The sequence below is a fragment of the Eulemur rufifrons genome, chromosome 2 (assembly GCF_041146395.1).
Source record: "Eulemur rufifrons isolate Redbay chromosome 2, OSU_ERuf_1, whole genome shotgun sequence".
NCBI lineage: Eukaryota > Metazoa > Chordata > Mammalia > Primates > Lemuridae > Eulemur > Eulemur rufifrons.
Genome location: NC_090984.1, coordinates 31560822 through 31588350, shown reverse-complemented (window position 1 = coordinate 31588350; position 27529 = coordinate 31560822). Strand labels below are relative to the sequence as shown.

Below are 27529 nucleotides of genomic sequence, written 5' to 3'. Positions count from 1 at the left end.
AACACATAGTCCGTATTTGATTCTACACATAGACTTTGGAGATACTAATATTCACAACTCATCCAAGAACTCCCATGTATAGTTGTGGAGGCTGTGCTCAGGACAAGGATGACTGGCAAAGAGGTCAAATAAATGCTAAAATACAGCCTATTCTCTGCTTGCTAAACAAACCATCCAGAGAAGAGAACTTTTCTCAATTCACACAAAGGCCTTGTAAGGGCTAGTAGGAGGCCTGAATACATCAATCTAATCACTCACAAGAATATCACCAATATCACCAATCAAGTCTACTCAAAAAGTTGGAGAGAGTTGAATACCCATGGAACAATGACAATTTTAAAGTGTAAGGTTAACATAAAACCTCCAGTCCTGGTTGATCAAGAAAAACTCATTATTAATAATATCATAAGGATAACTCTCAAAAAGATATTGACTATTACCAGTACAGAAAGATCTAAGCAGTATATAAGCTTATGTTAATTAAACTCCTGACAGTACCTCTTTACCTTCAAGTAACTATATAACTGATGAGTAGAACCAGGGGTATATAGCAACATAATTTGGGGATCACTCAAATCTTTTAACACTGATCAAAATCACTGGCTATTGAAAAAAATATATACAGAAAAGAATGATTGCACTAATACCTCCATGTCTTTTTAATCTCCAAATATTATAACTCATCTTAGGAAATTCAAATTTTGGATTCAATTAAAAATACTGAGCACTTAATACATTCTAGATACTATGCTAAGAACTTCTGAAATTTTTATCTGTAAAGTATTAATTTAAAATTTTGTGACATTTTTCCTGCACAATGCTCATACCATATTGTTTTTAATTGGCAATGTTTCTATTATAAAAATAGAACATTGAATAGGCTATAAGTAAAGAAATGGAATTAAGGAAGAAAGAAGGTGCTAAAAAGACCAGGAAAATACAATTTCAAATAGTATTTATCTGAAGTTCCTTAGCGTCCTATGTGTAACATCTCATAAAATATCCCTGATGTTTTCAAAGTGGAATGTTCCAAGACCCGTTGCTCTAAGGTTGATGTGTAAGTTAAAGTACTGCCAGATGTAATAGAGTAAAACTCATTTGATAGCCACCCCTGCCAGACAACTTCCCATGAAGGAAGAAGTGTTACACTTGTAATCCTGACATAAAATTAAAATTTAGACTTTATAAAGTTTTTTTTTTCCACAAAACATTCACAACCTTTATTATGGATGACAGCTTCGCTGCAACTTTGGGAATAAAAAGTAAAATTATAACATAAGTCCTAGGCCCTGGAGAAGCCTGAAAAAGGAGACTGGGAAGGAGGGCACAAGGGTCTGCCCACCTCCCTGGAAAGGTACAGAATGAGCCAGGCCTAATAACAGGGCCATGGGCCTCTAGAAGCTTAGGCCCTGGGCCTGTTGGCATAAGAAACATTGTGAACTTAAATATATAAATAGAGAGAGACCTAGGCAATAGGTGAGGCTCTGCCCCCAATCCCCTGGGGATCATGGCTAAGGCCTTATCTCCTCCTCAGTCATACTGGAAGTAGAAGGTCAGGAAGCCACCTTTAGAGTATTTTGGTTTTTCTTGTTTATGTACAAAAAATCCACAACCCAAAATAATCTGTCTCTGAAATTGCCTGTCTCGGTTTCTCCATCTGTCTGTGTGGACAAAGGTAACGGAATGGACATGCAGAGACAATGGATGTGGGAGAAGAAACAGAGCCATGGGTTTGGGGATGCGAAGAGAGGACATCTGAGGGACAAGAGAAAGGCCCCTTCCCCAAAAGGCTCTAGACATAGTCCAGGAAGGCTAAGGCTTCAGCCTTTCTCCAGTTCACATCCCATCCCATTTGACTCCCACTACCCAAGTTAACATACCCAAAGGAACGCGCCACCATCTAAAGAACATACCCAAAAATAGACCTCAATGTCCTTTAAAAAAAAAAAAAAAAAGTTAAATATTAACCCTTTGGGTGTTGGCCTTGTCAGAGATGAGACCAAAAGTAGGTGTCCATGAAGGTCTGTCTGGCCTTTGGCCAAAGCCCCCTGAGGGGAACAGTGAAGGTTTCATAATCCAAGGAACTCAGACCAGAGAAATGATGCCTGACCAACAGCCAGTCAAAGAGGGACCTGTGGACAGGGGTCTTCCATGCCCCTCCCTCCAGACCCTGCTCCCCAGAGGCCATAATGCTGCTGACACAGGCAGGAGGGGATGCTGGAGTGGAGCTACAGTGGAAGCTCTCCAACATGGGGACCCGTGGGCCTAGAAAGTAGGAAGGGGTCCCCCAGTACTAGAAGTGGCCAAGGACATCCTCTTCATTTAGTGATGTGATGACAGAGAGACCACAGTGCTGACTCCCAGTCTGAAGGAAAGAAAATAAATCTAAACCTTGGATGTCCATCCCCAGTGGGAAGGCAGATGCGTACTCATATAGTGAGAGACCAGCTAAGAAATCACCACCCAGTGTGCCCACAACAGGGCTCTGCAGCACTGAGGAAACTAGTGACCAGCCATCAAGACTCCTTTGCTTCCAGCTAGGGCAGGGATGGCTGCTGAGGTGAAAGAACAGTGCTTCTTGGTTGGAGGTAGATCCTCCTCATCTAATGAGTTTTCTATTGTCAAGTCAATAACTTCAACCTTCTTCTTATTCTCTGATGAATTTCCCTCTTGGACTGGGCCATCCAGCAGGGGCAAACCTCAGATGCCTCCTTCTTGGGTTTCACTGGACACGAGGATTCATCTTCCATGAATTGGATCTCATCACAATCCAAACAAGAATTAAGAATCTTCATGAATAAACTATCAATAAGAGATTCATAGGGAGCCTTCTTGTCACACACAAGACATGTCCACATTGGCTTCTTCTCATTCATCTGTAGATAAAGGGCAGCATCGAAGCTCTGCAGGTGGGCTCAGGTGAGGGCACGACACAGGACAGTCAGGCACATCTTCTCTAGCAGGCACGTGAGTCACACCCAGAGACTTGTAGTGGCCACCTCATTATCAGGGTCAGCAGTCAATTTTTCCTTGATTGGTGCCCAGGAGTAGTCTGGGTTTCAGATACCCTTTGCTCTGAGTTTTTGTAGAAGGGTCCCTGAAGTCAACTGCCTTACCAGCTACACAGACAAGGAGTAATTTCATCCAAATTCAGATGATCATTTGACCACGATGATTGTTGGAAACAGTGGCCAAAAGTCAAGCCAGGGGTGTGATGTTGATGGGTGGCTGGGCTTCTTGGGCTTAGACTCTTTCTTGGCAGCGGGCAGCAGGGTGGGGAAGGTAACCAGCAGGGGCCACAGTTTTCCACTGACCTTGACAAAGAGGTTGGGAGGGAAATAATCCTCCTGGGGCAGCTGGTTTCACAGAGACAAAAACCTTAGCTGCACCTGTATGGTATAATTGCATTTGGCTCCTGGTAGAACCTCTCAATGAAAGAATCTTCTGCACTTGCTGGGGAGTGAGGGCAAAAGTAAAGTGCACTTCCTCAAACTGCTGGCTAGAAGTGAATGCAAGGATGGTGGGCCAGATGAGTTCCTCGTAGACTTCACAGAAAGGCAATGGTTTCATAGTGATGTCAAGGTGCACAGACTAGGGCAAAGGAACGGTGCCTGTCTACCTCACACTTAAGGCCCAGCGGGGTGCCAGGGGCCAAAAGGGTCAAAGAAATGGGAGCTAGAGGACCAGGGGAGCCTACAAGAGAGATGCCAAAGGACAGGGATACAAAGATTTTTATAAAAGAAAACTTTCATGGAAATAATGCAATCTTAAAATAGTGGAACCAGAATAATTTCATATAAGTTTAGGAAAATACCTTTACCTCTTTAAAGAAAGATCAAATAGAAATAAAAAGAGAAAATCTAGGTTCAGTTTCTGATAGTGCCAATTATTTGTGTGGAACCTTGGGCTCACAATGCTTCATCATTCAGGTCTCTGTTAAGATGCCACCTCCCACAAGAGCATCCTCTGACCTCATTATTTAATATGACACCCTGCCCAATTTAATCTGTACTACTCAATTTTTTCTTTACTACTATCTGAAATTATTTTATATGTTTGCTAATTTATTTATTATCTATCCCAAAGATTAAAGCTCCAATAGAACAGAGACTTTGTCTGTCTTGTTCACTGCTATGTCTAATGCCTAAAACACTGCCTGATACTTGGAAGGTGCTAAATATTAGTTGAATGAATGATTCTCAGTTTCCTTATTTGTGAAATGGGGATAATAACTACCTCAAAAGAATAAGAATTATTCTTATAAGAACATAATAATTAAAATTGAATAATGTATGTGAAAGTGTTGCACAAACTATAAAGCATACAAAAGAAAAAGCCAAAGGGTAGAAGATGAGGGGCAACTTCAGAAAGGACATAAAAAAATCTCAAAGATATCATCAATTATAACACTACTGCATCTAATTATTTTTAAATCCAAAAAGAAAGCACATACCTTTCCCTGCAGAGGCCCCTGAATAAGCTTGGGATATTTCTGTGTTGAACTATTTCCATGTCCCAGTTTCCCATAATCACCATCTCCCCAACTAAAGACTTCTCCTTCTGTTGTAAAAGCTAAAGTGTGACCATCAGATCCTTTAGATGATGAAACCTTTTTAATGGACCTATGAGGTTCAAATGTTAACTTTTTCAAAGTAGACTGGTTATTGGAATCTCCAAGGCCCAGTCTCCCATAGCTGCCTTTACCGCAGGCTCTCACAGAACCATCTGTAGAAATGACAAAAGTGCAGTATTGTCCAGCTTCAATCTGTAAACAGAAACACAGAATTGTAAATATAAAATGCTTCTGTGAGAATCAAAGTAGAATATTTAAGGCTGGTTTTATCAAAGAGGCTCAAAGGAAGTCTATTAAAGCAGAATATGGAATAACTCTCCATAGAGATTAAGGAATAAATAGAAAATTAAGAGAACACTAATGGCCTTTTCATGCTGACTTTATCACTGCATGAGCTCAAATTCATCCATATCTTATCTTTTCAGGTTATCTTCCAGGTTATGACTGAATGAAACAACAGAGTAAAATGTTTGCATCTCCTCTTATAAATGGGGGAAGGGCAAGAAATAAAATTGCCTTACTACTTCCTTGGGGTCCATTATAGCAAGAACCATACAAAATACATCCTAAACCCCTTTAAAATAAACATTTTAATGAAAATAATAATAAAATACAAAGTTCGAGCTTGGCTATAAATGTAAAAAATGTGATCATAAGAAGAAAATGAAATACCAATCTGGCAAAGAGAAAATTCCAATTTTTATTTAGTTTTATTTGCCATTTGTGTTGAATATAATGGTAAAGTCTATTGTCATTCATAATGCTTTCTAAAAATCCAGGTGTCAATTTAGTTTTTTGAAACGTGCAAATGCTATCAGGGATATGGAGGACTAAAATGTATTTTTCTATTAAAATGAAAAAACTGATGCAGTATGGTATAGAAACAATGTAGATAAGAAACAATAATCAAGAATTTTCACTCTTTTAAAAATATTCTTAACATTATTTAAAGCAAATAAGCATGAATATATACACTATTGTCTACCAGTTTGTAAGGTGTACAGAGAACTTACGGTCTGAGCATCAGAGAAACTAGGAGCCAGTTTGGGTTGCAATATTTTCTCCTGTGTGCCTTCTACCAACTGATGGCTGCTGTTGCTACCCCAAACATAAACCTCACAGGTTTCCGACACAATGGGAGCATCACCAGTCTGAATGCTATCTGGGCTAGCACATGTTCTTGAGTAATCAGAAGCCATTCTGCAAACCTATTAAAATTTAAAAATATACAATAAGTTTTAGCCTAGACATTTTTCATATATATATACATATTCTCTGAAATTATTGTTGCCTTTCCTTCTTACACTCTCAACTACTCAAATAACCTAAGGATACCACATCTAGTCTAAACACAGGTAGACTATTTACTCATGCAGAATAAACCACTAAAATATACTAATAAAGGTGGCAAAAATGGGAAGGGGAGACACAGAATCAAGCCCTTTTTAAGTAAAAATTTTATTATCGCACACAATAGCATTATAGAAAAACAAAGCTTAAAAAAAAAGTAGGAAAAAAATCACCTCTGACAATCTTATCACCCAAATACCATAAACATTTTCTATTTTATGTATGTTCTTCCAGAATTTTTCACATACATGTTCTTTAACACAGTAATCACAGTGGGTATATAAAAGTGGCAAATGATACAAAAGAGTCATGTCAAATTTTCCATGTTTCTATCCAGTCGTCATCGTTGAACATATAATATTCCATCTTCGACAAAAATCACAATTTACTTAACCACTTTCCTTTTTTTTTCTTGAGATGGGATCCCATTATGTTGCTCAGGCTGGACTCAAACTCCTAGGCTCAAGCAATCTTCCCCCTCACCCTCCTGAGTAGCTGGGACTACAGGTGCACACTACTGTGCCCAGCTTCACTTTCCCTTAATAGAACATTTAGACTCTTTCTATTTATTTATTATATAAGCAATTTTTAAGAATACAGTTGTTACTATATTTTCTACTTCCTTATTAGAGAACCTCAGAAATGAGACTCTACATCAGAAAAAGGATAATTAATCTATGATTCCAGAAATACACTATATCAAATTGCTTTCCAAAATGGTGCTATAATATTATGTCACCAGCAACATACAAAAAGAGGGCTGTCTTAAAAATAGTGAAGGCTCAGAGAAATTCTATATGTGTGTGTGCGCGCACGTGTGTGTATAAATAAGAATCATGGCTTATTTACCATTTCTGTTGAATATAATGGTAGTCTGTTGCCTTTCATACAGCTTTTTAAAAATCCAGGCTGCTGCCAAAAGCACAAGACCCAGGGTGGCCACCCCAGTCAAGGAACAGGTCTACATGAGAGTATCAGTATCATGATACCAATAATGGGTATCATGCTTTTAAATTTTTTTGCAAACTTAAGTAGGGAAAAAGGAGGATGCCATTATTTTAACTTCATATTTTCTTACTATTAGCAAAGCTAAAGTTTTTCCATCTATTTCGTTACCACATTTTGTGAAGTGAACTAACTGTGGCCCACTTATTTTTTAGGACTTAAAAGATTTTTTTATTGACTTGTATGAACTCAATTCAATAAAGATATTAACTCTGCTATAGCTATTGTCAATTTGTCTGTCTTTTAGTTTTTTTGCTGAATCAAGCAAAACAATAAAAGAATCTTAAAAAGCGGGCAGGGCATGGCGGCTCACGCCTGTAATCCTAGCACTTTGGGAGGCTGAGGCGGGAGGATCACTTGAGGCCAGGAGTTTGAGATCAGCCTTAGCAAGAGTGAGACCTCATCTCTACAAAAAAATAGAAAAATTAGGTAGGCGTGGTGGCAAACACCTGTAGTCCCGGCTACTCAGGAGGCTGAGGCAGGAGAATCGCTTGAGCCCAGGAGTTTGAGGTTGCAATGAGCTATGATGATGCCACTGCACTCTAGCTGGGGTGACAGAAGGAGATTCTGTCTCAAAAAGAAAACAAAAAAATCTTAAACAGTCAACATATTAGTTGCCAGCACATTAAATGGGAGGAGATAGAGTCATTTTAGTCAGATCTATAAATAACATCAAAAATAATAGAATAATATGTGTGCTAGACAAACATTTTCCAGTGAACATGAGAACAGTTCTGAGGTTATACAAAGTATGTGTAAATGAAAGCTGACAGTCCCTAATAAAAGATCTGAATTTTTTTTTAAGAGGCAGGATCTTGCTATGTTGCGCAGCCTGGACTTGAACTCCTGGGCTGAAAGGATCCTCATTCCTCAGCCTCTTGAGTAGATCTGAAATTTTGTTGGAGACAAAAGGAGGATACTAGAGCCAAGAGGGTCAGAATTGTTCATCTAAAGGTCTAGTACTATAATATGGCTTATGAGAGACATCATAGCTCACCCTCACCCACTTCCCCAAAAAAGGAGGAGGAAGAAAAAAATCTCACAGGGTTTAGAAATGCTTTTTATTAAAAAAAAAAAAAAAAGAAAAGAAAAGAAAAAAGGGGGGGTGGGGGATAGGATTCTGTGAAGACAGGAAGATGATAGTAACGGCAGCAACATAATTTTCTAAACACTCCAAATCACTAAAAAGTGAAACTCCAAACCCATGTTTAACATTCATAACAAAGTAGGTGACAAGGTAGCCTCCAAAATCCCAAAATATAAGTGGGTGGGGACAAACCACCACCAACCACAAAACCTGTATGGTCATGGCATCTGTGCAGGAGGAAGCAATGGAGAGTCTGACAGACCTCAGAACAGGAGAAGCCCAAAACAGCCTGTCAAGTACTCAGTGGCAAGGACAATGAGCCAATCTAAGAACAGCAGTTGCAACTGGGAAGAGTTTTGCTTTTTCTCATAGCAAGTAGGTTCAAGGAGTCCATGATGAGAGGTTCTAAAAAAGCTACAGTAATATAGCTCTTGCAAATGCAAACTCTTGAAATCGACCAGCCAGGGCTCCCTTCCAGGACAAAGCCCCCACAGTGAGGAAAAACTACTGGTAGTGGAAATTAAAACTAAATAGGAAAGGGACAACAGAGAGGAAAGATGGAGAATACCAAGACAAAAATTGCGAAGGGGAACAAGCTGGGAAACCACCATATTTTTTTTAATATTACATAAAAAAACAACACAGGGAGGAGTCTAAGAAGTTAGAAAAGCTATTTTAAATGCCACACCATTCTACAAGTTCAGGAACACTAATTTCACATAAAAATAAGCAACAGAAAAGTATTGAGGTCAAATACCATTTGAAGTTATCATAAAAAAGAAAGGGAAAAGGAGAATAACATCCCTACAATAAAAGCATGCCAGAAGGAAACTGCCCATATGACAGATCAAACTGTAATCTATTTCAAAACAAGCTAAAAGGAATTAAGAAAATTAAATAAGACATGAAAGAAAAACACAAATCGGAATTAGAAACCCTCAGAATGAGGTAACATAACTCAACAAAGATCAGAAACAAAAGAAAAAAATCATTTTTGAAATGAAGACTAAACTAGAAGAAATCCAAGAGTAAATAAACATTGTAGATAAAGCCCTGAGAGTAACAAAACATGAAAAGGAAGACATTTTTAGAAATAAAAAAGATATAAAAAATATTCACAAAAAAGTGACAAACACTAAAGTTAGACAAAAATCCAAAATATGTCTAATATAATGTAAGTTCCTAAAGAATAGGATCAAATGAAAGGAATAAAAATAATACTAGAAACTGTAATTTAGGGACATTTTCCTAAATAAAAGAGATTTGAAACTACATATTGAATTCTCACATCTCTAAGAATATCAACCAAGAATGAATAATATCAAGATGCATTATAGTAAAATTACTGATCTTTAAAGAAAAAAAATCCTTTGGGCTTCTTAGCAGAATGAGCATATGACTCATAGGAAAGAAAATCAGGTTACCTTCGGACTTTGACAGCAACACTTTATGCCAGAAGAAAACAGAGTAACATATTTAAGATATACAAGAAAAGAAAATGTGAACCAAAGACCTTATATTCTCAAAACTGACTTTCAAGAATAGCAAGTACAGCAATTAAAAAATTCAGAGATTCCTGTGAACACATTTGGGGAAGAAATAAAAAAAAAAAAAAAAGAATCTTGTTTCAATGAGACTTTACTGAAAAATCTACTAGAGAATGAGTTTGAAACAATCAAAAAGAATAGTATGATGTTGACACAGAGACTAGTAAGTAGTGAACATTAAATATATAGTTACTTGTAGAACTAATACTAAATGAGGGTTAAAAGGCAGAGTATGTAATGACTAATATGCTTTTGTAGATATAATACAATTATTAAAAAAGAGAGCATATCCAAAAAAAAATTGTTTTCAGTAATCATACAGCAGCCGTATGTCTTATTTTAGGACTGCTGTTTGTGTTTGTGTGTGTGTGTGTGTGTGTGTGTGTGTGTTAACATGTGATTAAAACAAATGAGTAATAACAGGAATTCTAATACTATCATCCCTATATCTCCTTGTGAATCAACAGTCTCAGCTTAGAAGAAAGAAGATACAAAGGTATTACAGAAAAGGTTAAGTAAAAATTCTATAATTCTGAATTTGAAAGTATCAATATGAATTCATGAGGTATGTAAGCTTTCAATACACACACATACACATACATTCCTAGCTCTGTCTACTATAAAAGCCTAAAACAGATCATCTCAGTAGCAGTAAGCATCTCTAGCATTCTGACTGCGGTCTTGAAATATCATTTCCCAACAAAAGAAATCAAGCCTTTTTTGGAGAAATAGCTAGCTGATTTCATATCTGGGGCAAAAAATGAACAAGATCAGCCAGGAACAATGTGATATATCAGATAGCAAGGAAGCTACCAAAAGATTAGTAGGCTTATGTCAAGAGAACTTAGGAACCACCCTGAAGAGACTATAGCCAAAGATGAAACAATATGACCTTCACTACAGATAATAATTCAGTGGACTGAAACCCAAACAGGTTTAAATCTGTGGGCTCATAATGGTATTTTTTAAATGAAGCTAATTAGTCAAATTTTGAGAAAGATAGGGGCATTAAAGTGAAAACTAGTAAATAAAAAGCAAGTGGGGAAAATAACGCATTTATTCTGCCTTTCCTATATGAACTGTAGAAGAGTAACCAGTCAATAAGGGAAGCATCTCTTCATAAAAACATTCCAACTAATAAATGAAAAAGAAATCAGAGAATATCACCATTTTGCAACCAACCACAAAAGAACTAATAGATTAGTTATTAAGCATCACAAAGACAGACAACCAGATGGAAGAATACAATTCCATGTATATAATAGTCTTGACAAAGGACTCAAACCTGAGACTAATCAAGCCTCTGGATCCAGCTGCCAATTTACAGGAATTACAGAGGACAAAGAAACATATTGAACTGTACCTTGAATAATCAAACAGCAAAATCCATACTGTGGGTAATTCTACAGCCTAAAAAGCCTAGGTTCCTAACAAATACATGGAAGGAAAAAAAAATAGAGGGGTAACCTATAAATAAACTGATTTAAAAGATTTTACTTTTTTTTAATAGGCAAGACTGAACTATAGTGTCTAAGGATGCACATCTGGATGACACACTAGAAAGAAATGCAAAGAAGTGATTACCCTAAAAGTCAGAATAGTGGTTACTATGGGGAGGCAAAAAGGGATTTCAATCAGGACATGAGAGGGTTTCTTCAGTAGCTGGCAAAATCCTATTTCTTTACCTGGATACAGATTAAAAGAATATTTATTTTATAATAATTCATTAAGCCATACATTTGTTTGTATGTCTTCCTGTATCTGTTTTACTTAATTTAAAATTTTTTTCTGTTAAAGTTACCAGAACATGATACAAAATTCAAAATGAATAAAATGGCATATACATTGAAAAGTATGTCTCCAAGGCCCCACCCAGCCCTAGACAACCCAGTACCACTCTCTAGAGACAACCACTGGTGCCACTTTCTTTTATAGCCTTTTCAGAGATTGAATAGAATATTTTCAAGGAATAAATATATATCATAGCATTTTAAGACAAAGTCATTTTTTAAAACAAAGGCTGTGATTATTACATACCTCTTCAAAGAGACATAATGCTGCCTCATAGAGCGAGCACAAGCCATCAGATGTTCTAGTTGGTTCTCTCCACTGACTCCGATCAGCAGATGAACCCTATAATTAAAACATTGTGGTATACAATGTTGGAAGGAGAGAGACACATATGAATTAAAATCACTTAAATGGTCTACAAAAACAACATCTATTTCAAGAACTGTTTATATGATTATGTGCATTGAGAACAAATCTTAACATTAGATCATGAAATCAACTTTTACATAGAAGTGTTAGAGAAGACCTGGCTATTGAGTCAAATGATAAATTAAGCACCGATCCCTCACTAATTACCTTATTAAAAAGTGATTTATTCCAAGGGTCACAGGGCTTCAGAAACAGTCAAGGAGGTGGAATTTTGCCAGTTACATACTCTTTGGGTGACCAATATCCAGTAGAATGTAGTCCCAGGAAATACTTTATTCCCCAGGTCCTGCATTGCCAACCTGCCCCCTCAAGCATACAGACAAGCAGAAAAATAGTCAGCTTGCCATGACCCTGAACGAAGTTGCAGAAAATCTGTCCCTCCCATAGTTTCAGCACAACTAAGGTCCAAGGAAATCAGTTCATACAGCTACCTGTCTACACTAGCAACAAAGCACCTTTTTCCTAGCACAGCTGAGGAATCACAGCACCTCTCTGGGACTTAATGCCTACTTCCACAGTTAGACCCAATGGAAGAAATCCTCATTAAAAAATGATAAATCAGAAAGTGAACTCAATATCCATTGCCCCTCAAATTTCCATATCCTTCAGTCCTGTAATTGTGAAATTTTTGTTGGTGTCTTTTTATTTCAAAGGATACTATATTGTAAAAATATTTATATTCTAAATAATGACTTGGCAGATATACCATAGAAAGTATATCCCCTACTGTGGAGGAAAGGTTGACCTAGATGCCCCACAAGATCCCATCCAACTCTAAGGTGCTATGATTTTATTAAATCAAACCATTTTAATGAACTTGATTCCTAAATAATGACAGAAATTAATATTTTGGACCAAACATAAAATCCCAATGTCTTCAAACAATATGCTCCCAGTTATTTAAATCTAGCTTCTATAATAATAAAGCTTAGTTAGAATTTTTTAAGTTTCAAAATATGCTAAAGTTTTGCAGGTTTTTTAAAAGTTGTACTATATACTCATCTGCCCACCAAGTAAATAAAACAATCATGAAATGTTCATCAACTGTATCAGGGGAAAATGCACAATAAAAACTACTTTTAAATAAAAACAGTAAAAATTCAGCTACGTTCTGCATTTCTAATAGCACCCAGGTGATGCCAATGCTGCTGTCTGAGGCTCACACTTTGAATAGCAAGGCTTTAGGGTCGGTCCAGACTTGTAGGTATGGAATCATACTAAAAGCTGAGTGTTCATAAATAACTAGTCCCTAGACTTACAATGTGTTGGTTGCTATTTCAGCAAATACTTTGGCCCAACCTCTCCAAATTCCATAATTAGCTGTGAAGCATTTCTGGCGAAAATGGAATTGTAATCTGTGGTTCCATTATTTAAAGGCCAACTCTAGTGATCACCAAACCAAAAGGAGATGAAAAGTAGGCTACTGTACCTTTCTAGGAGCTGGCACCAGGGCCATCATGATCCCTCTTTTATGCTTTTCTACAGTATGGAAGAAAATGTTGAAAACAGAATAAAGTTTTCAATGACAGACCTGGGTTTAAATCTAGGCTCCACCACTTACTGACTCTGTGACGGAGGGTAAGTTTCCTCATCTTTAGGCAGAAATAATGCCCATAACACTTAAGGCTGTTGGGAAGATAAACTGAAATTATGTGTGCTCAGCACAGTTCTTAAACATAGTAAGATCTCAAAACTGGTAACAATGATTGTTATTTTGCATTGTGTACATGGAGGAAAAAAATACGGGAGCCTTTAATAAATTCTTGCTAAATTTAAGAATATCAAACCAATAAAACATCCTGCAAACAATGTCTGTAATGACCATTCTTGACTTCTTCCCAAAAGTTGATAGTTAAGGATGAGACTACTCCAGCTTTTTCTTTTTTTTTTTTTTTTCTGAGGCAGAGTCTTGCTCTGTTGCACTGGCTAGAGCGCAGTGGTATCAGCCCAGTTTACAGCAACCTCAAACTCCTGGGCTCAAGCGATTCTCTGGCCCCAGCCTCCCAAGTAGCTGGGACTACAGGCACTGGCCACCACACCCAGCTAAGTTTTTCTATTTTTAGTAGAGACGGAGTCTCACTCTTGCTCAGGCTGGTATCGAACTCCTGAAATCAAGGGATCCTCCCACCTCAGCCTCCCAGAGTGCTAGGATTACAGGTGTGAGCCACTGCACCTGGCCTACTCCAGCTTTTTGATTAAAGACACCTCTAAAATGCATTCTACACAGAATTCTTAGTGTGTTTTGTAAACAAAGTATGTTACTAAATAAATATTTATACTGCATAACATAAAATATTATATAAAAACAGGGCTAAAGCTAGGCATTTCTAAAGAAACTAAATTTTGGAAAATATAGCCCAATTAAATGTATAACTGCATAAACTGTTAAATATGATAGGAAGTTCAATGATACAAAAATAAAGTGGAAATTAAAATAACATAAATTTATAGTTTCACAGGTCTTCAGTTACCTTCCTCTTAAATATCTACCATATGCAAAATAATATACCTTTTCCCCGCCTCCACATTTGTCTGTTTAAGACATTCAAATAAGGACATAAGACTGGATAGAGTACATTTCCTTTTCTTCTGGCTTTACTCAAAATTGCTTCAGTGACTCCCCATTCCCTATGGGATCAAGTCCCAAAGCCCCATAGCATGGGATATGGGGCCCTGCCTAAATTACAACCTCATCTCATCCCATTCCACTCCATACATCCAGGGGCTTGCTCTCCCATACCTCAGTCACTTTGTGAATTTTGGTTTTCTCATCTGAGCACTGCTCCAGCTCCAACTTACACACCTCACATTTGCAGGCAAACTTCTACTTTTCAACTAACTTCATTTTCTGCCTCTTCTACTCCAGCTCTTTCTTGTTTGTGCCCCATCACCTCCTCCCAGTGCAGACCTCTACTATATAGCCCATTATCACCAATTCAAATGTCTGTGCATCCCTCTTTCATTACACTGTGGGCTGCCTAAAACATATTCATCTTTTTAACCCAGTACCTAACAGTATCTGGTATACTGTGCTCAGTGAACACCTAGTGGCATCAAAGGTCAGTGGCATTTATATGGCTGTTTATTTTTTAGATTTGAAGATGTACACATTGTATCTCTACTTTTATTTAAATGTAAATTAGCGAGTATCTTGAGGTCCCACTCAAACACAATTATATGCATATGGGTAGCAGAGACGAAGAATCACACAAGTATTATAAATATAATTTACAGACTGAACTTTTGTTATGCTTTGTGCCAGGTACACAATCAATGGTTATGTGTCTCTCCCTCTAACTTCTAGCTTGGAGGTAAGTTCTGTCCCAGTTATTCAGGGGTAGAGAGACTTAAGACAGCGAAGATTAGGTCAAGTTAGTAGGGTCTAACATAGCAGGAGAAGCTCTATATATTTCCTGAGTTCTCAGATAACAGTAAAGAGCAAGAAATACGGGTTCTAGAGATCAAAAGCATCAGACTCTATCACTTACTGTGCAAGGGGAATAATAAGTATAAAATTCAATTAAATAAACATTCCTTTCCCCTAAAACCACTCTGAGATTTAATTAAAATTCAGTTGAATATAGGCCTGAGGTGACTTTGAGAGAGTCAAACTGCATCAAACACACAAGATTCTTCCCCAGAATAGATTCAGAATTCTGAGGAAAACAGTCTAGTTTTCTGGAGCACCCTTGTCCCAATAAGGAGCTATATTATAGGGTATAGCCTTGGAGGGGAAGGAGGGAGGCACCTCCTGACTAGGTGTATTTGGTATTTTGTCTGGGAATAAGAGGACAAGTGGAGAGAAAACAGGAAATCCAGCAATAAAACAAATGTATTATATTTTAGATCTACTTTAAGGTAGGCCTTCATGGAAAAAATAGATCAATTTAACATAAGCAGGGTAAAAACTGCATATGGTAGTCATAAAAAAACATGGGCTTTGCAGACAGACTCAGGGCTGTAAAAATTACTTAACATAGTACCTGGCTGATAAAGTACTTAAATCAGGAGTACATGTTACATTTCCAGCTCCTTTGTTCAACAGATGTGTAAATTCAAGCTCACTACCACAGTTGCTTCATCTTTAAGGGTAAATAATATCTGTGTCACAGACTAACATGATAATTGAATGAGATAGTACATATAAAGCACCTGGTGGGTAGTAGGCACTCAATAGAGGTTAGTTCTCTTCCTCCCTTACTCCAGGTATTGGGGAGTAGGAAATGAAAGAAGTCAAAAAAGGAATGGGATGAGATGTTATAGATTAATTAAATAAAGAATAAAACACATTATGGGCTGGGCATTATAGCTCACACCTGTAATCCCAGCACTTTGGGAGGCTGAGACAGGAGGATCACTTGAGGTCAGGAGTTCAAGACCAGCCTAAGCAACATATCGAGCAAGACCCTGTCTCTACAAAAACTAGAAAAACCAGATGGGCATGGTGGCAAGCACCTGCAGTCTCAGCTACTTAGGAGGCTGAGACAGGACTATTGTTTAAGCCCAAGAGGTTGCAGTAAGCTATGATGATGACACTGCACTCCAGCTTGGGCAACAGAGGGAGACCCTGTCTCAAAAAAAAAAAAATTAAACTATCAGCCAATTAGTAAATATGCATACAAGCAAACCTAGACAATGAGGCTAAGCAGACACCAGGAAAAGAAATCTAGTTTCCTGGGCATAAGGCCTTAGAGGGTAAGGTAGGGAAGAGGCCTCTGGCTCAAGGTATCTAGCATTTTGTCCAGGAATTAAATACACCATGGACAAGCAAATAATCATATAACTATATTGTGTGATAACTAATATCTTTTTGTAACAAAGGCAATGCAAAATAAATAGCCCAGAAATGAAGGAATTGAGTGACTTCTCACAGAAATATTAACATGTGATCATGAATAGATATATTATTTTAGGCCATTAAATAACATTACAAACTTGAAAGCAATGTAGAGTAAGAAAACATTACCAAAAGTATCAAGAATAAGAAAACAAAATTAGAAAAACATGTGCAAGAGGATTTTTTTTTTCTTTTTTTTTTAAATACTGAATAAGAAAACACAAAAGGCCTAATTGCCTCCCACAGCTGTTCCCTAAAGCATTTCCTGCTTACCTCATTGCATCCCTGGGCTCTGGGTTCTCACCTCAGATGAAGATCATAGGACACAACGTGTCAACACTCCATATACCAAACAAAGTACTGCATGCTTTTCTTATTTTTAGTTAACATTAAGAAATTCACATTTTCATAAATCTTATGATCTAAAATCTCTAAGTACTTGGCTACAATAATATTGTAAAAAATGACCCAATATTTACCATTCAGTTCCAGTTCACCAATGCAAAATGTAAACTAGGTGAAAACTTAAATGCCCTGGTTTGAAAATAAATTTAACATAATTTTTTTTTTTTATGAAACATTTCTGTCCAAAACCTTTCCATTTATTTGGGGGAAAAAAAGACTTGAAAAATACACACATAATTTACAAGTGGCATATTTAGTTATTTTAACTAAATAAATTTGTTAGTTGATATTTGGTAACAAAGGACACCAAAATGACTGATCAATGTAACCTAACTGAAATTAAGTCAGCTTATAAGTGTTTGAGCCTTAATATTCTAAATTTATATTTTAACATTTAAATTTTTATTCTTGGTTTTCACAAAGGTATTACATTTCAGTTTTATAAATTCTTGAAATTGATCATACTATGCTACATTTTATTATTTATTCTTTAACATGGTACCCAAGATTATGATAGTCAAATAATCTCCTCTAACACACACTCTTCACAGATCTTTGCTTAGCTCATCACTTCCCTTCATCCAGGTTTCTGCTCTAATGTCAACTCAAGAGTGTCCTTCCCTGACCACATTAACTAAAATAGCACATCTTCCACCTCCCATCTTTTGCCCTGAGCCTATCACTCTCTATCCCCCATCACTCTCTATTCCCTTTCCCTCCCTTATTTTTCTTGTTAGAACTTCTCACTACCTGAAATTATGCATTTATTGCCTAATTTCCCTACTAGGCTGTTAGCTCCATGGAGGTAGAAACTGTACCTCCAGAACCTAGAATAATACTTGGCATATGCTAAATGCTTAACAAAAATTGGGAAGGATGAAAATAGAGATGTTTTTCAAAAGACCTCCACATTCACCAGCCAAAATCCCTCACATGAGTTTACTAAAACACAAAGAAGTTAGATGAATTTCCCAAGTTCACATAAGAAGCCATAAAACTAAAGCTACAAACCCGACTCCTGATCTAGTGGTCTTAACACTGTACCATTTAGTCTGTCCCTATATATCAACATATACCAAAGTTTCTCCCAAGTATATAAAATATTTAATTAATAATCACCTGAAGAAGTCTCAAGTCATTCACTATTACCACCAATTCATTAAAAGCTGGGTTGACTTTTCCAAAAATTGTTAGTTATGAATTTTAAAGTTAAGATTTATAGTACGTACCAAAGAACGCCTCATCTGCATTAATATAGTCATAAAACAGTCAAAGCTGATCATTCCTTCCTGGCTTGACAGTAGTTTGCTTTTCTCCATGGTATTTACAACCGCTGAAGCCCCCAAAGCCATTTCTATCCATTCAAGAAGATACCGCAAAGAGCCTCGCTGAGCTGCTAAACCAAGCAGCAACTCAGAAGCTAATCTACGACCTAAAGTGTCTGCCCCAGAATTAGGAATAGTTACTCCTTTAAGAAATGTTGTTACTTGTGATAAGCAGTCCAAGCCCATAGGAGGAATCTTGCTTTCATTTGCTAAAGATAATGGTGGCAAAGAGCTCACAACTTCAATTGCAGTATGAATAACGTCGTTGCAAAGACTGAGACCAGGTCCTGACACAGGCATCATCCAACTTTGTCTTAGAAGTGCAAATAATAAACTCAGACCAGTTCGAACACCCATTTCTATAAGTGCATCAGTGCTTGATCGGGGACGTTCACTAACAGAATGGACATCTGCTGAACCAGAGCTGCTCTCCGGAGAATGTTGCTGCTGTTTCACTTTGCCTTTGTCATGGTATTTATTAGAAAGTGCATAAAAGACACGTTGAAGTACAAGCAGTCGTTTTCGAAGTGCCCCAGCAAATGGGGAATCTGAACATACCATCTTTGCTAGTGCTAGCTGGCTGCTAAGAAGGGCATCTAAATAGTGGTCCTGCTCATCACTTGAAAGAGACTCACGTTCAAAGTCTGGCAACTGTGGTCCTTTGAGGCATAAAACTTGTTGGGGCAAAGGTACTACTTCCTTATTGCTAACCAGTTTAGAATACAGAATAGCAACTCCCTCTCTTGTAGCAATAGATTCACTGTCCTCTGTAATCCAGGAGCTGTTCAGGTGCTCAAGCCATTTCAGTTTCACTGGTGGAACCATAGTTGCCATGTTGATTTATCCTTCAGCCATTAGTTCTGCAAAGGCAAAAGAGAAAAGTCAAAAATATATATGAATGATTCATAAAATATTTCTAAACTTCTATTTTACATTACCATTAGTAATTTCAAACTGGTGAAATGCAAATGAAGTCTGGAGCTTAGTTCATTGCACTATACCAAAGTCAGTATTATAGTTTTGATAAATGGACCACAGCTATCTAAGATGTTAACATTAAGCAATAATGGGTGAAAGGTATATAGAAACTCTGTATCATCTTTGCAACTTTTCTGTAAATCTAAAATCCCAAAAGAAAAAGTTTATTTTAAAAAGTAATGATTTCTTCAGATGTACCTTTTTTCCCTTCAGGTTCTGATCCCAGCATCAATATAACAGTAGGTTCTACATGCTGATGACTCCCAAACCTGTATCTCCAACCCAGACCTTTTCCCTAAATTCCAAACTCATATGTACAATTGCCCACTTGGCCTCTCCACATGGGTATCTAATGAGCATCTCAAGCTTAACATATCTAAAACTAAACTTCTAATCCACTACTACCACCACCATCCACCAAAGCTGTTCCTCCTGTAGACTTCCTCATCCCAATAAATGGCAATTCTATCCTTCTAGATTCTTGGGCCAAAAACCTTGGGAGTAATAACTGACTCCCCCCTCTCTTATACTCCAAATGCAATTAGTAAGCTCTATTTTCAAATATGCCCAGAACCCAACCATCTCTCTCTCTCCATTGTTACTACCCTGGTCCAAGCCATCACCTCATGGGTCATTAAAGGAGCCTCTTTATTGGTCTCCCTGCCTTCAATCTTTACCCCACAAAGTCTATTCCAACAAAGCAGACAGAGCTTTTAAAATTTAAGTCAGACATTTCTTCTGAGTATGATAAAGTAGCTTAGGATGGATCAATACTCTGGCCAAGAATAACTAGAAAAAATAGATAAATTTTTAAAAATCTGCTTAAAGGAAGCAACAAAGGAAAGAGGAATCAGGATTTCAGGGAGGAGGAAAGTGCAGAGGTAAGCTAACATTCTGAAGATGCTTTTCCCCTGGGGATATCTGCCAGTCTAAGCATAAGGCAGGGTGCTAAGTAAGAATCAGAGTTTGCCTATGCAGAAGGTCACTGCTTGAAGACAGAGAAGCCAGCACAGCTTTGGGCTGTACTGAGGGGCTAACAAGACATAATTAGGGACTTAAGGATTCAAGATCTGAATTTAAATGGAGAGATGAAGAACGATTCCTTCATCTGCTGAATTCTAAAGCTGCATACGGCAGAGGGCTAAGAAACTAAGCAGAAATCCTCTGAAAAGCAGAGCAGAGTTTTCAGCAGTCTGCCATGTTAAGGAGATACATATTCAAGTTCAGGATCCATCGGGGTAAGGGCCACAATGAACATGCCAGATTCTCAGTTGGAAGCCCTGAAGGGCTAGCATGTAGAAGCCAGGTAAACCAGAGGTAGTCTGAGACTTAACAAAACTATAACCGAGTTTTGACTCACCCTCTAACTAATAGAGGAAAGAGTCTCTAATTTTAATACATGATACGGGGCATTTAATCAAAAGTTACTAGGTATACCTAGAAGTTAACACCATACAAAAAACTATGAAAACAAACTTTACAGGTAGATCCAAAGGTGATCCAGATAATGGAAGTAGTAAACAACAACTTTAAAATCATTATAATTAAAATGTTCCAAAAAAGGGATGATAGGGAAAGCAAATGTAAAGATGAAAAATTTCATCAATTGTAAAACATAAAAAAAGGTCAAATGGATATTATAGAACTGAAAAATAAAATAACTGAAATGAATATGTACATCAGCTCATTTCCTTCCTTCTGCTCAAAAGTTCTCAAAGACTTCCTCTCTCACTCAGATTAAAAGACTCAACCATTACAATAGCCAATAAGGTTATACACAACCTGGTCTACCCACTACCTCTCTGCCCTCATCTCCTATGTCTCTGCTGTTTACCTGGCTCCAGACACACTGGTCTCCTTGCTGGTTTTTGGACATTTAGAATATTTACTATTCTCTCAGGCTAGAAATCTCTTGCCCAGGATGTCAGCATTACTCCCTTACCTCCTTCAGATCTATGCTCAAATATGACCTTCTCAAGAGAGATCTTTTCTGACACTCTTAAGGTTTCACTTAAAAAGTAAAACCCTAATAATGCCAGCAGGTACTCCCTTTCTCCTTTACCTGCCTTAGTTTTCTCTATAGCACTGATCACTATTTGAAACACTGTATACTGTATTTATTTCTATTGTATGACTCTAAACACTAGCAGAGTAGACTCCAAAAGGGCAGGGATGTTTTTGCATATTTTGTTTACTGCTGTATTCCAGTACCTAGTAAGTGCTCAGTAAGTATATGTTGAAAAAAGTTACTTAAAAACTAAGTCCTGGCCGGGCGCGGTGGCTCACGCCTGTAATCCTAGCACTCTGGGAGGCCGAGGTGGGCGGATCATTTGAGCTCAGGAGTTCGAGACCAGCCTGAGCAAGAGCGAGACCCCATCTCTACTAAAATAGAAAGAAATTATATGGACAGCTAAAAATATATATAGAAAAAAAAAATTAGCCGGGCATGGTGGCGCATGCCTGTAGTCCCAGCTACTCGGGAGGCTGAGACAGGAGGATCGCTTGAGTTCAGGAGTTTGAGGTTGCTGTGAGCTAGGCTGACGCCACGGCACTCACTCTAGCCTGGGCAACAGAGTGAGACTCTGTCTCAAAAAAAAAAAAAAAAAAAAAAAACTAAGTCCTCTGAGAGAAAAACATATATCCCACAAAGGACTGGAATCCAGGATATATAAAGAAATCCGACAACTCAATAATAAAAGGCAACACAATTTTTTAATGGGCAAAAAATGTGAACAACATTTCATAGAAAATATATGAATGGCCAATAAACACAAGAAAAGTGTACTCAAAATCATTATTCATCAGAAAAATGCAAACTAAAACTAAAGAGATACTATTACACATCTACAAATCATTTGTGGGAGTACAGAATGGAACAACTTTGGAATGATGTCTAGTAGTTTCTCATAAAACTAAACATATACCTAACCCCATAACCCAACAATTCCTCTCCTAGGGACTTAACCAAAAGAAAACATATGTTCATAAAAAGACTTAAAATAGTAGTTGCATGAATTGACTGTAAGGAGCAAGAGGGAATTTCCTGAGGTAATAATCTACTGATACTGGTTTGGATTACAGAGGTGTGTGCATGTGTCGAAACTCAGTGAATATGGACTTAAGATTTTTACTTTTCACTGCATGTAAATCTTACCTCAACAAATACTGAACTCTAGCTAATAATATGCATGCTGAAGTTTATTTGGGGGAAATAAACAGATGTCCATAATTTATTTTGAAATGCATCAAAAATAAGATGCATTGCCATAATTTTTATATGTATACAAAATTTTTCATCACAAAATATTGCAAGGAAGGTGGAGACTAAGTCCTGCCTCTCAAGCAAGTCTCCAAAATGTCAATCCTAATAGGCGTTTATAGATAAAGATCCTCAATCACTGGAGAGAATTTAATTTTCATGATATAGGCAGATCTTCAGGAAAGTACTCCAATGATAGACATCCTAAACTACAGTAGTTAAAAGGAATTTCTTATTTCTTAATATGCTCTGTTAAATTCCAAATATAAAATCTGATGGTCCTTGTCTTCACAAGTCCGTGATTACTATGTTTAATTTATCTTCATAAGATACTTGGCAAGTATGCACCTGGGAGGGAGGAAAAAATCATGATCCACTCCCCCACCAACCACTTCACTTAGTATTTATTAAACACCAGCATTGTGCAGAGGATATAAAAGAACCTTATTTAAATCTATTCCTTATTTCAGGCCATAGCTAATGTTGTTTTTTTAAATTTTACCAGTCTGATAGCTGAAAAGGGATATGTTGTTATTCTAATTTATATTTCCCTGATTACTAATAAATCTGAACATCTTGTGTTTATTGGTCACTTGGATACATCATTCTGAGTGTTTATTCATGCATTTTCCTATTTGGTTATCTTGCCAATTTGTAAAAGTTTTTTGTATTTTACCATAGTCTGTCTTCAACACTGCAAATGTTTCTTCTAAATCTATCTTTTGCATACATATACTTCTTTTATAACTTCTGTTTTCCATTCGTGGTCAAAAGAGGATTGCTACCCCACCCCCAGGCCTAGATTACACATGAATTCTAGATGATATAATTATTCACCTTGATTTTCTTGAGGGATTTTTTTTTTACACGAGTCTTTAATCCATATGGAATTAAAATAAATTCTATAGAAGTTTAATAAATTCTATATAGCATAAAATTGGAGTCCAATTTTATTGTTTCCAGATGGATGGCTAGTTATGCTAAGTAAACCAGGGCTTCAAAGTAGTTGAGGACAATGGCATCTGTGTAGCTATCTGCCCAAAATTTCTTCCCCAAATAGCAAGGAAAAAAAGAGGGAAAAATTGAATTCTACACCAAACCACACCTATAGCATAACCTGAAGATACAGAATGTCAAAATTGCAAACAACTGTGAATGTAAAAGAGAAAAATCACCAAATCTAGGACACGTACTCTCACCTCCATCAGGCAAAAGGCAGAATAAGAAAAACTACACAAAAGACAGAAGAGGAGGCTAGTGAAAGGACCTAAAAATGATTTGGAATGACTGCCAGAAAGGTTACATCCACACCAAATCTGAAGATACTGGAAAAGTGTCCAGGCAGATCAGAGCACAGACTATAGGAGAGAAATGTCAAAGTACTTTCAATTTAAAGGGGCAGGCATGCTTTAAAAGAGCAAGTGCAATTTAAAAAGATAGGTGTTACCTAAATGAGCACCTGTTGAAATTCATAGGGGAGAAAAAGGGCAAAAAGGAAGGGAGAAGCACCCTTTGGCAACTGAGTGGTGAAGGGTAAAAGAAGAAAAAGGGGAAATGTTTAGGGTCCTACAAGGCAAAAGAGATCCATAAAATTGGAGCCACAACCAAACCAAACAAAAAAAAAACTCTTGCTATTTATATTTGAACTTTGCTATATTCACAGAAGAAGGTGACATTAAATTAGGAATACTACAAAACACTCCAAAACATAAAAATGAACAAGTAAAATCAGGTCCACACAGAACTATTGCAGAAAATAAAGAACTAAAATTTCACACATATCAACTGAAGGAAATTCCCTGGTAACAACAAAACAAAAGAAAGTGTAAGTTAACAATCCAAGCAAAATTAAATAAATTGAAACGTGATGATATGAAAAACCTTGAATCAGAAATTCAAAAATTAAATGCAGAAATGACCAAAAGAAATGAAAAGAAAAAATAAGAAAATGAAGGAATGAAGAAAGGAAAAAAGGTAATTGAACTCAGGAAAGAAATGGAAGAAAAAGACAAAATTATCTCAGAAATGAAGAATGGATTACAAAGTGTTCAAGGGAGAGTAGATTCAATGACATAAAGAAAAATAAAAGTGGTCAGAGAGAAAGAAGTGGAAATAGAAGATAGACAAAGAAGGAATATTTGTGTTATTGAATTACCCAAAGAAAAACAAAAACACAAACACAAATAATGCAAACCAAACAAAAATAGAGCTGATCTTAAAGCTACAATGCAAGAAAGTGTTCTAACATAGAAAAATATCTGAATAAAATAAGGGTTCATGAACCACCTGGGAATATTAACCCAGACAATCAACCCCAAAACATACCCTAATGAAACTATTAGATTTCAAAAATAAAGATAAAATTATAAAGCCCTTCAAGGAAAAAGATGAAATAACTTAAAAAGGCAAAAGAATTAGCTAGGCATCAGACATTTTAAAACCAATTGAATAGCATAACAACAGCTTTTATAAAGCAAAGACTACAGGAGATGCAAGGAAACATGGAAAGAAACACTAATGATGGGAGACACTTATATACCACTCTCAGTACAAGATGAATCAAGTACACAAAAATAAGGGAATAGAAGATCTAAATACTAATTCACTCTTTGTCCACTAACCAGATTCACTTCTGGATTCTCTATTCTGGTCCACTTGTTCATTCTTACTATAACAGTGACTTAATTACAGTAGCTTTATAAATGTTCTGATAACTGGTAAGGCAAATACTCAACTTTTAAGATTATTTTATTCAACTACATGCCATCCCTAATTCAAACTATGTTAAATTTATATATTTTCAGAAAATAGATATTATGATAGTTAATATGTCCACCCAGGGACACAATATACCTTTCTATTTGTTCCTATCTTATTTTAGATTTTCTTTATATAAGTCCTGTGCCTTTTTTGTTAAACTGATTCTTAAATATTTTTTATTTTATAGCTATAATGAATGGACTTTCACTTTCTTTCTAATTAATTACTGCTATCCAGTCATTTAGGTTTATTCATATTTTTTCCCAAATTACACAAACATAGAAAGGGAATAAATCAAAGAAACAAAGACTGGCCAGGTGCAATGGCTCACGCCTGTAATTCTAGCACTTTGGGAGGCTGAGGCAGGAGGACTGCTTGAAGCTAGGAATTTGAGACCACCCTGAGCAATCTCTCTACAAAAAAATAAGAAAAATTAGTCGGGTGTGGTGGTGAGGGCCTGTAGTCCCAGCTACTCAGGAGGCTGAGGTTGGAGGATCACTTGAGCCCAGGAGTTGTAGGTCGCAGGAAGCTATGATGATGCCACTGCATTCTAGCCTGGGCAACAGAGCAAGATCCTGTCTCAAAACAAAACAAAACAGGCCAGGCACAGCAGCTCACACCTGTAATCCTAGCACTCTGGGAGGCTGAGGTGGGAGAATTGTTTGAGCTCAGGAGTTCGAGACCAGCCTGAGCAAGAGCAAGACCCCATCTCTACTAAAAAAATAGGAAGAAATTAGCTGGACAACTAAAAATATATATATAGAAAAAATTAGCCAGGCATGGCGGCACATGCCTGTAGTCCCAGCTACTCGGGAGGCTGAGGCAGAAGGATTGCTTAAGCCCAGGAGTTTGAGGCTGCTGTGAGTTTGGCTGACGTCACAGCACTCAAGCTCAGGCAACAGAGTAAGACTCTATTTCAAAAAAAAAAAAAAAAAAAGCAAAACAAAACAAAAAAACAGACCATATAACAAAGGACAGAAAACAAAAGGAAGGCATTTTTGTTGTATCTTGTTCTCACTCTACAAACTACAAACCTATATCTTGTTCTTGCTCTATAATCCTATCTTTCCTCACTAAACCTCATTTTCGTGCTAAAAAAAAAAAAAAAACAGCAAACAAGCATTAAAAATATAAAACAGAAAATAAAGGTCAATCAAGCACAACTATTACATCAATATGTAAAACCTGCCTATTAAAACCCAAAGACCAATATCAAATAATATTAGTAATTATTATTTAATATATGCTATCTGAACAAAATCTATACACAGGTAGCTATGGTCCAAAGTTTATAATCTCTGCTATAAATTAAATATACATAATAAATCTAATAAGTAAATCTTATTTTTAAAAATATATATGCTATCCATGAGATAGATCTAAAACAAGTGATTTAGAAATGCTGAAGATAGTATAGGATAATGATGTAACAAGCAAACACAAACAAAAAAATTTGTTAACTATTAGGTAACAAATAGGACAAAAAAGATTACTTGCTAATGATGGGAACAGTATAATCATTAATAAGATAAAATTGTCACATTTATATATGAATACAAGCAAAGTAATGAAACATAAAGTAGAAACCACAGAAAATACAGGAAGAGTGGCAACCACAGAAATAGAGACTTAAATACAGGCATACCTTGTTTTATTGCACTGCTTTATTGGGCTTTGTAGATACTGCTTTTTTATTTTTTTATTTTTTATTTTAACAAATTGAAGGTTTGTGGCAACCCTGAGTTGAGCAAGTCTACTGGCACTATTTTTCCAACAGCATGTACTCACTTCATGTCTCTGTCACATTTTGGTAATTCTTATATTTCATTATTATTACATCCTTATGGTGATCTATGATCGGTAATTTTTGATGTTACTATTGTAATTGTTTTAGGGTGCCAAACTGCACCCATATAAGATGACAAACTTAAAATGAATGTTGTATGTGTCCTGACTGCTCCACCAACCAGCCATTCCTCAGTCTCTCTCCCTCTCTGGTCCTCCCTTTGACACAATACTGAAATTAAGCCAAGTAATAACCCTACAAAGGCCTTTAAGTGTGCAAGTAAGAGGAAGAGTCACATGTCTCTCACTTTAAATCAAAAGCTAAAAATAATTAAGCTTAGGGAGGTAGGCATGTCAAAAGTTGAGAATGACCAAAAGCTAGGCCTCTTGTGCCAATT

General features: G+C 36.8%; 1 protein-coding gene and 1 pseudogene across 2 annotated transcripts in view; both read right to left on the bottom strand.

Moving 5' to 3' along the window:
• Positions 1–27529, bottom strand: part of HERC1 (HECT and RLD domain containing E3 ubiquitin protein ligase family member 1) — a 193418-nt gene that overhangs the window by 127347 nt on the left and 38542 nt on the right. For both annotated transcript variants that reach the window (XM_069482949.1, XM_069482959.1), the window contains exons 2-5: positions 18254–19209; positions 11600–11695; positions 5587–5781; positions 4454–4765 (exon numbers count right to left, since the gene is read on the bottom strand). In XM_069482949.1, coding sequence (XP_069339050.1) covers positions 4454–4765; positions 5587–5781; positions 11600–11695; positions 18254–19183 — 1533 coding nt within the window. In that variant the 5' untranslated portion in view covers positions 19184–19209. The remainder of the gene's footprint in view (positions 1–4453; positions 4766–5586; positions 5782–11599; positions 11696–18253; positions 19210–27529) is intronic.
• Positions 2086–3922, bottom strand: LOC138380906 (E3 SUMO-protein ligase PIAS3 pseudogene; annotated as a pseudogene).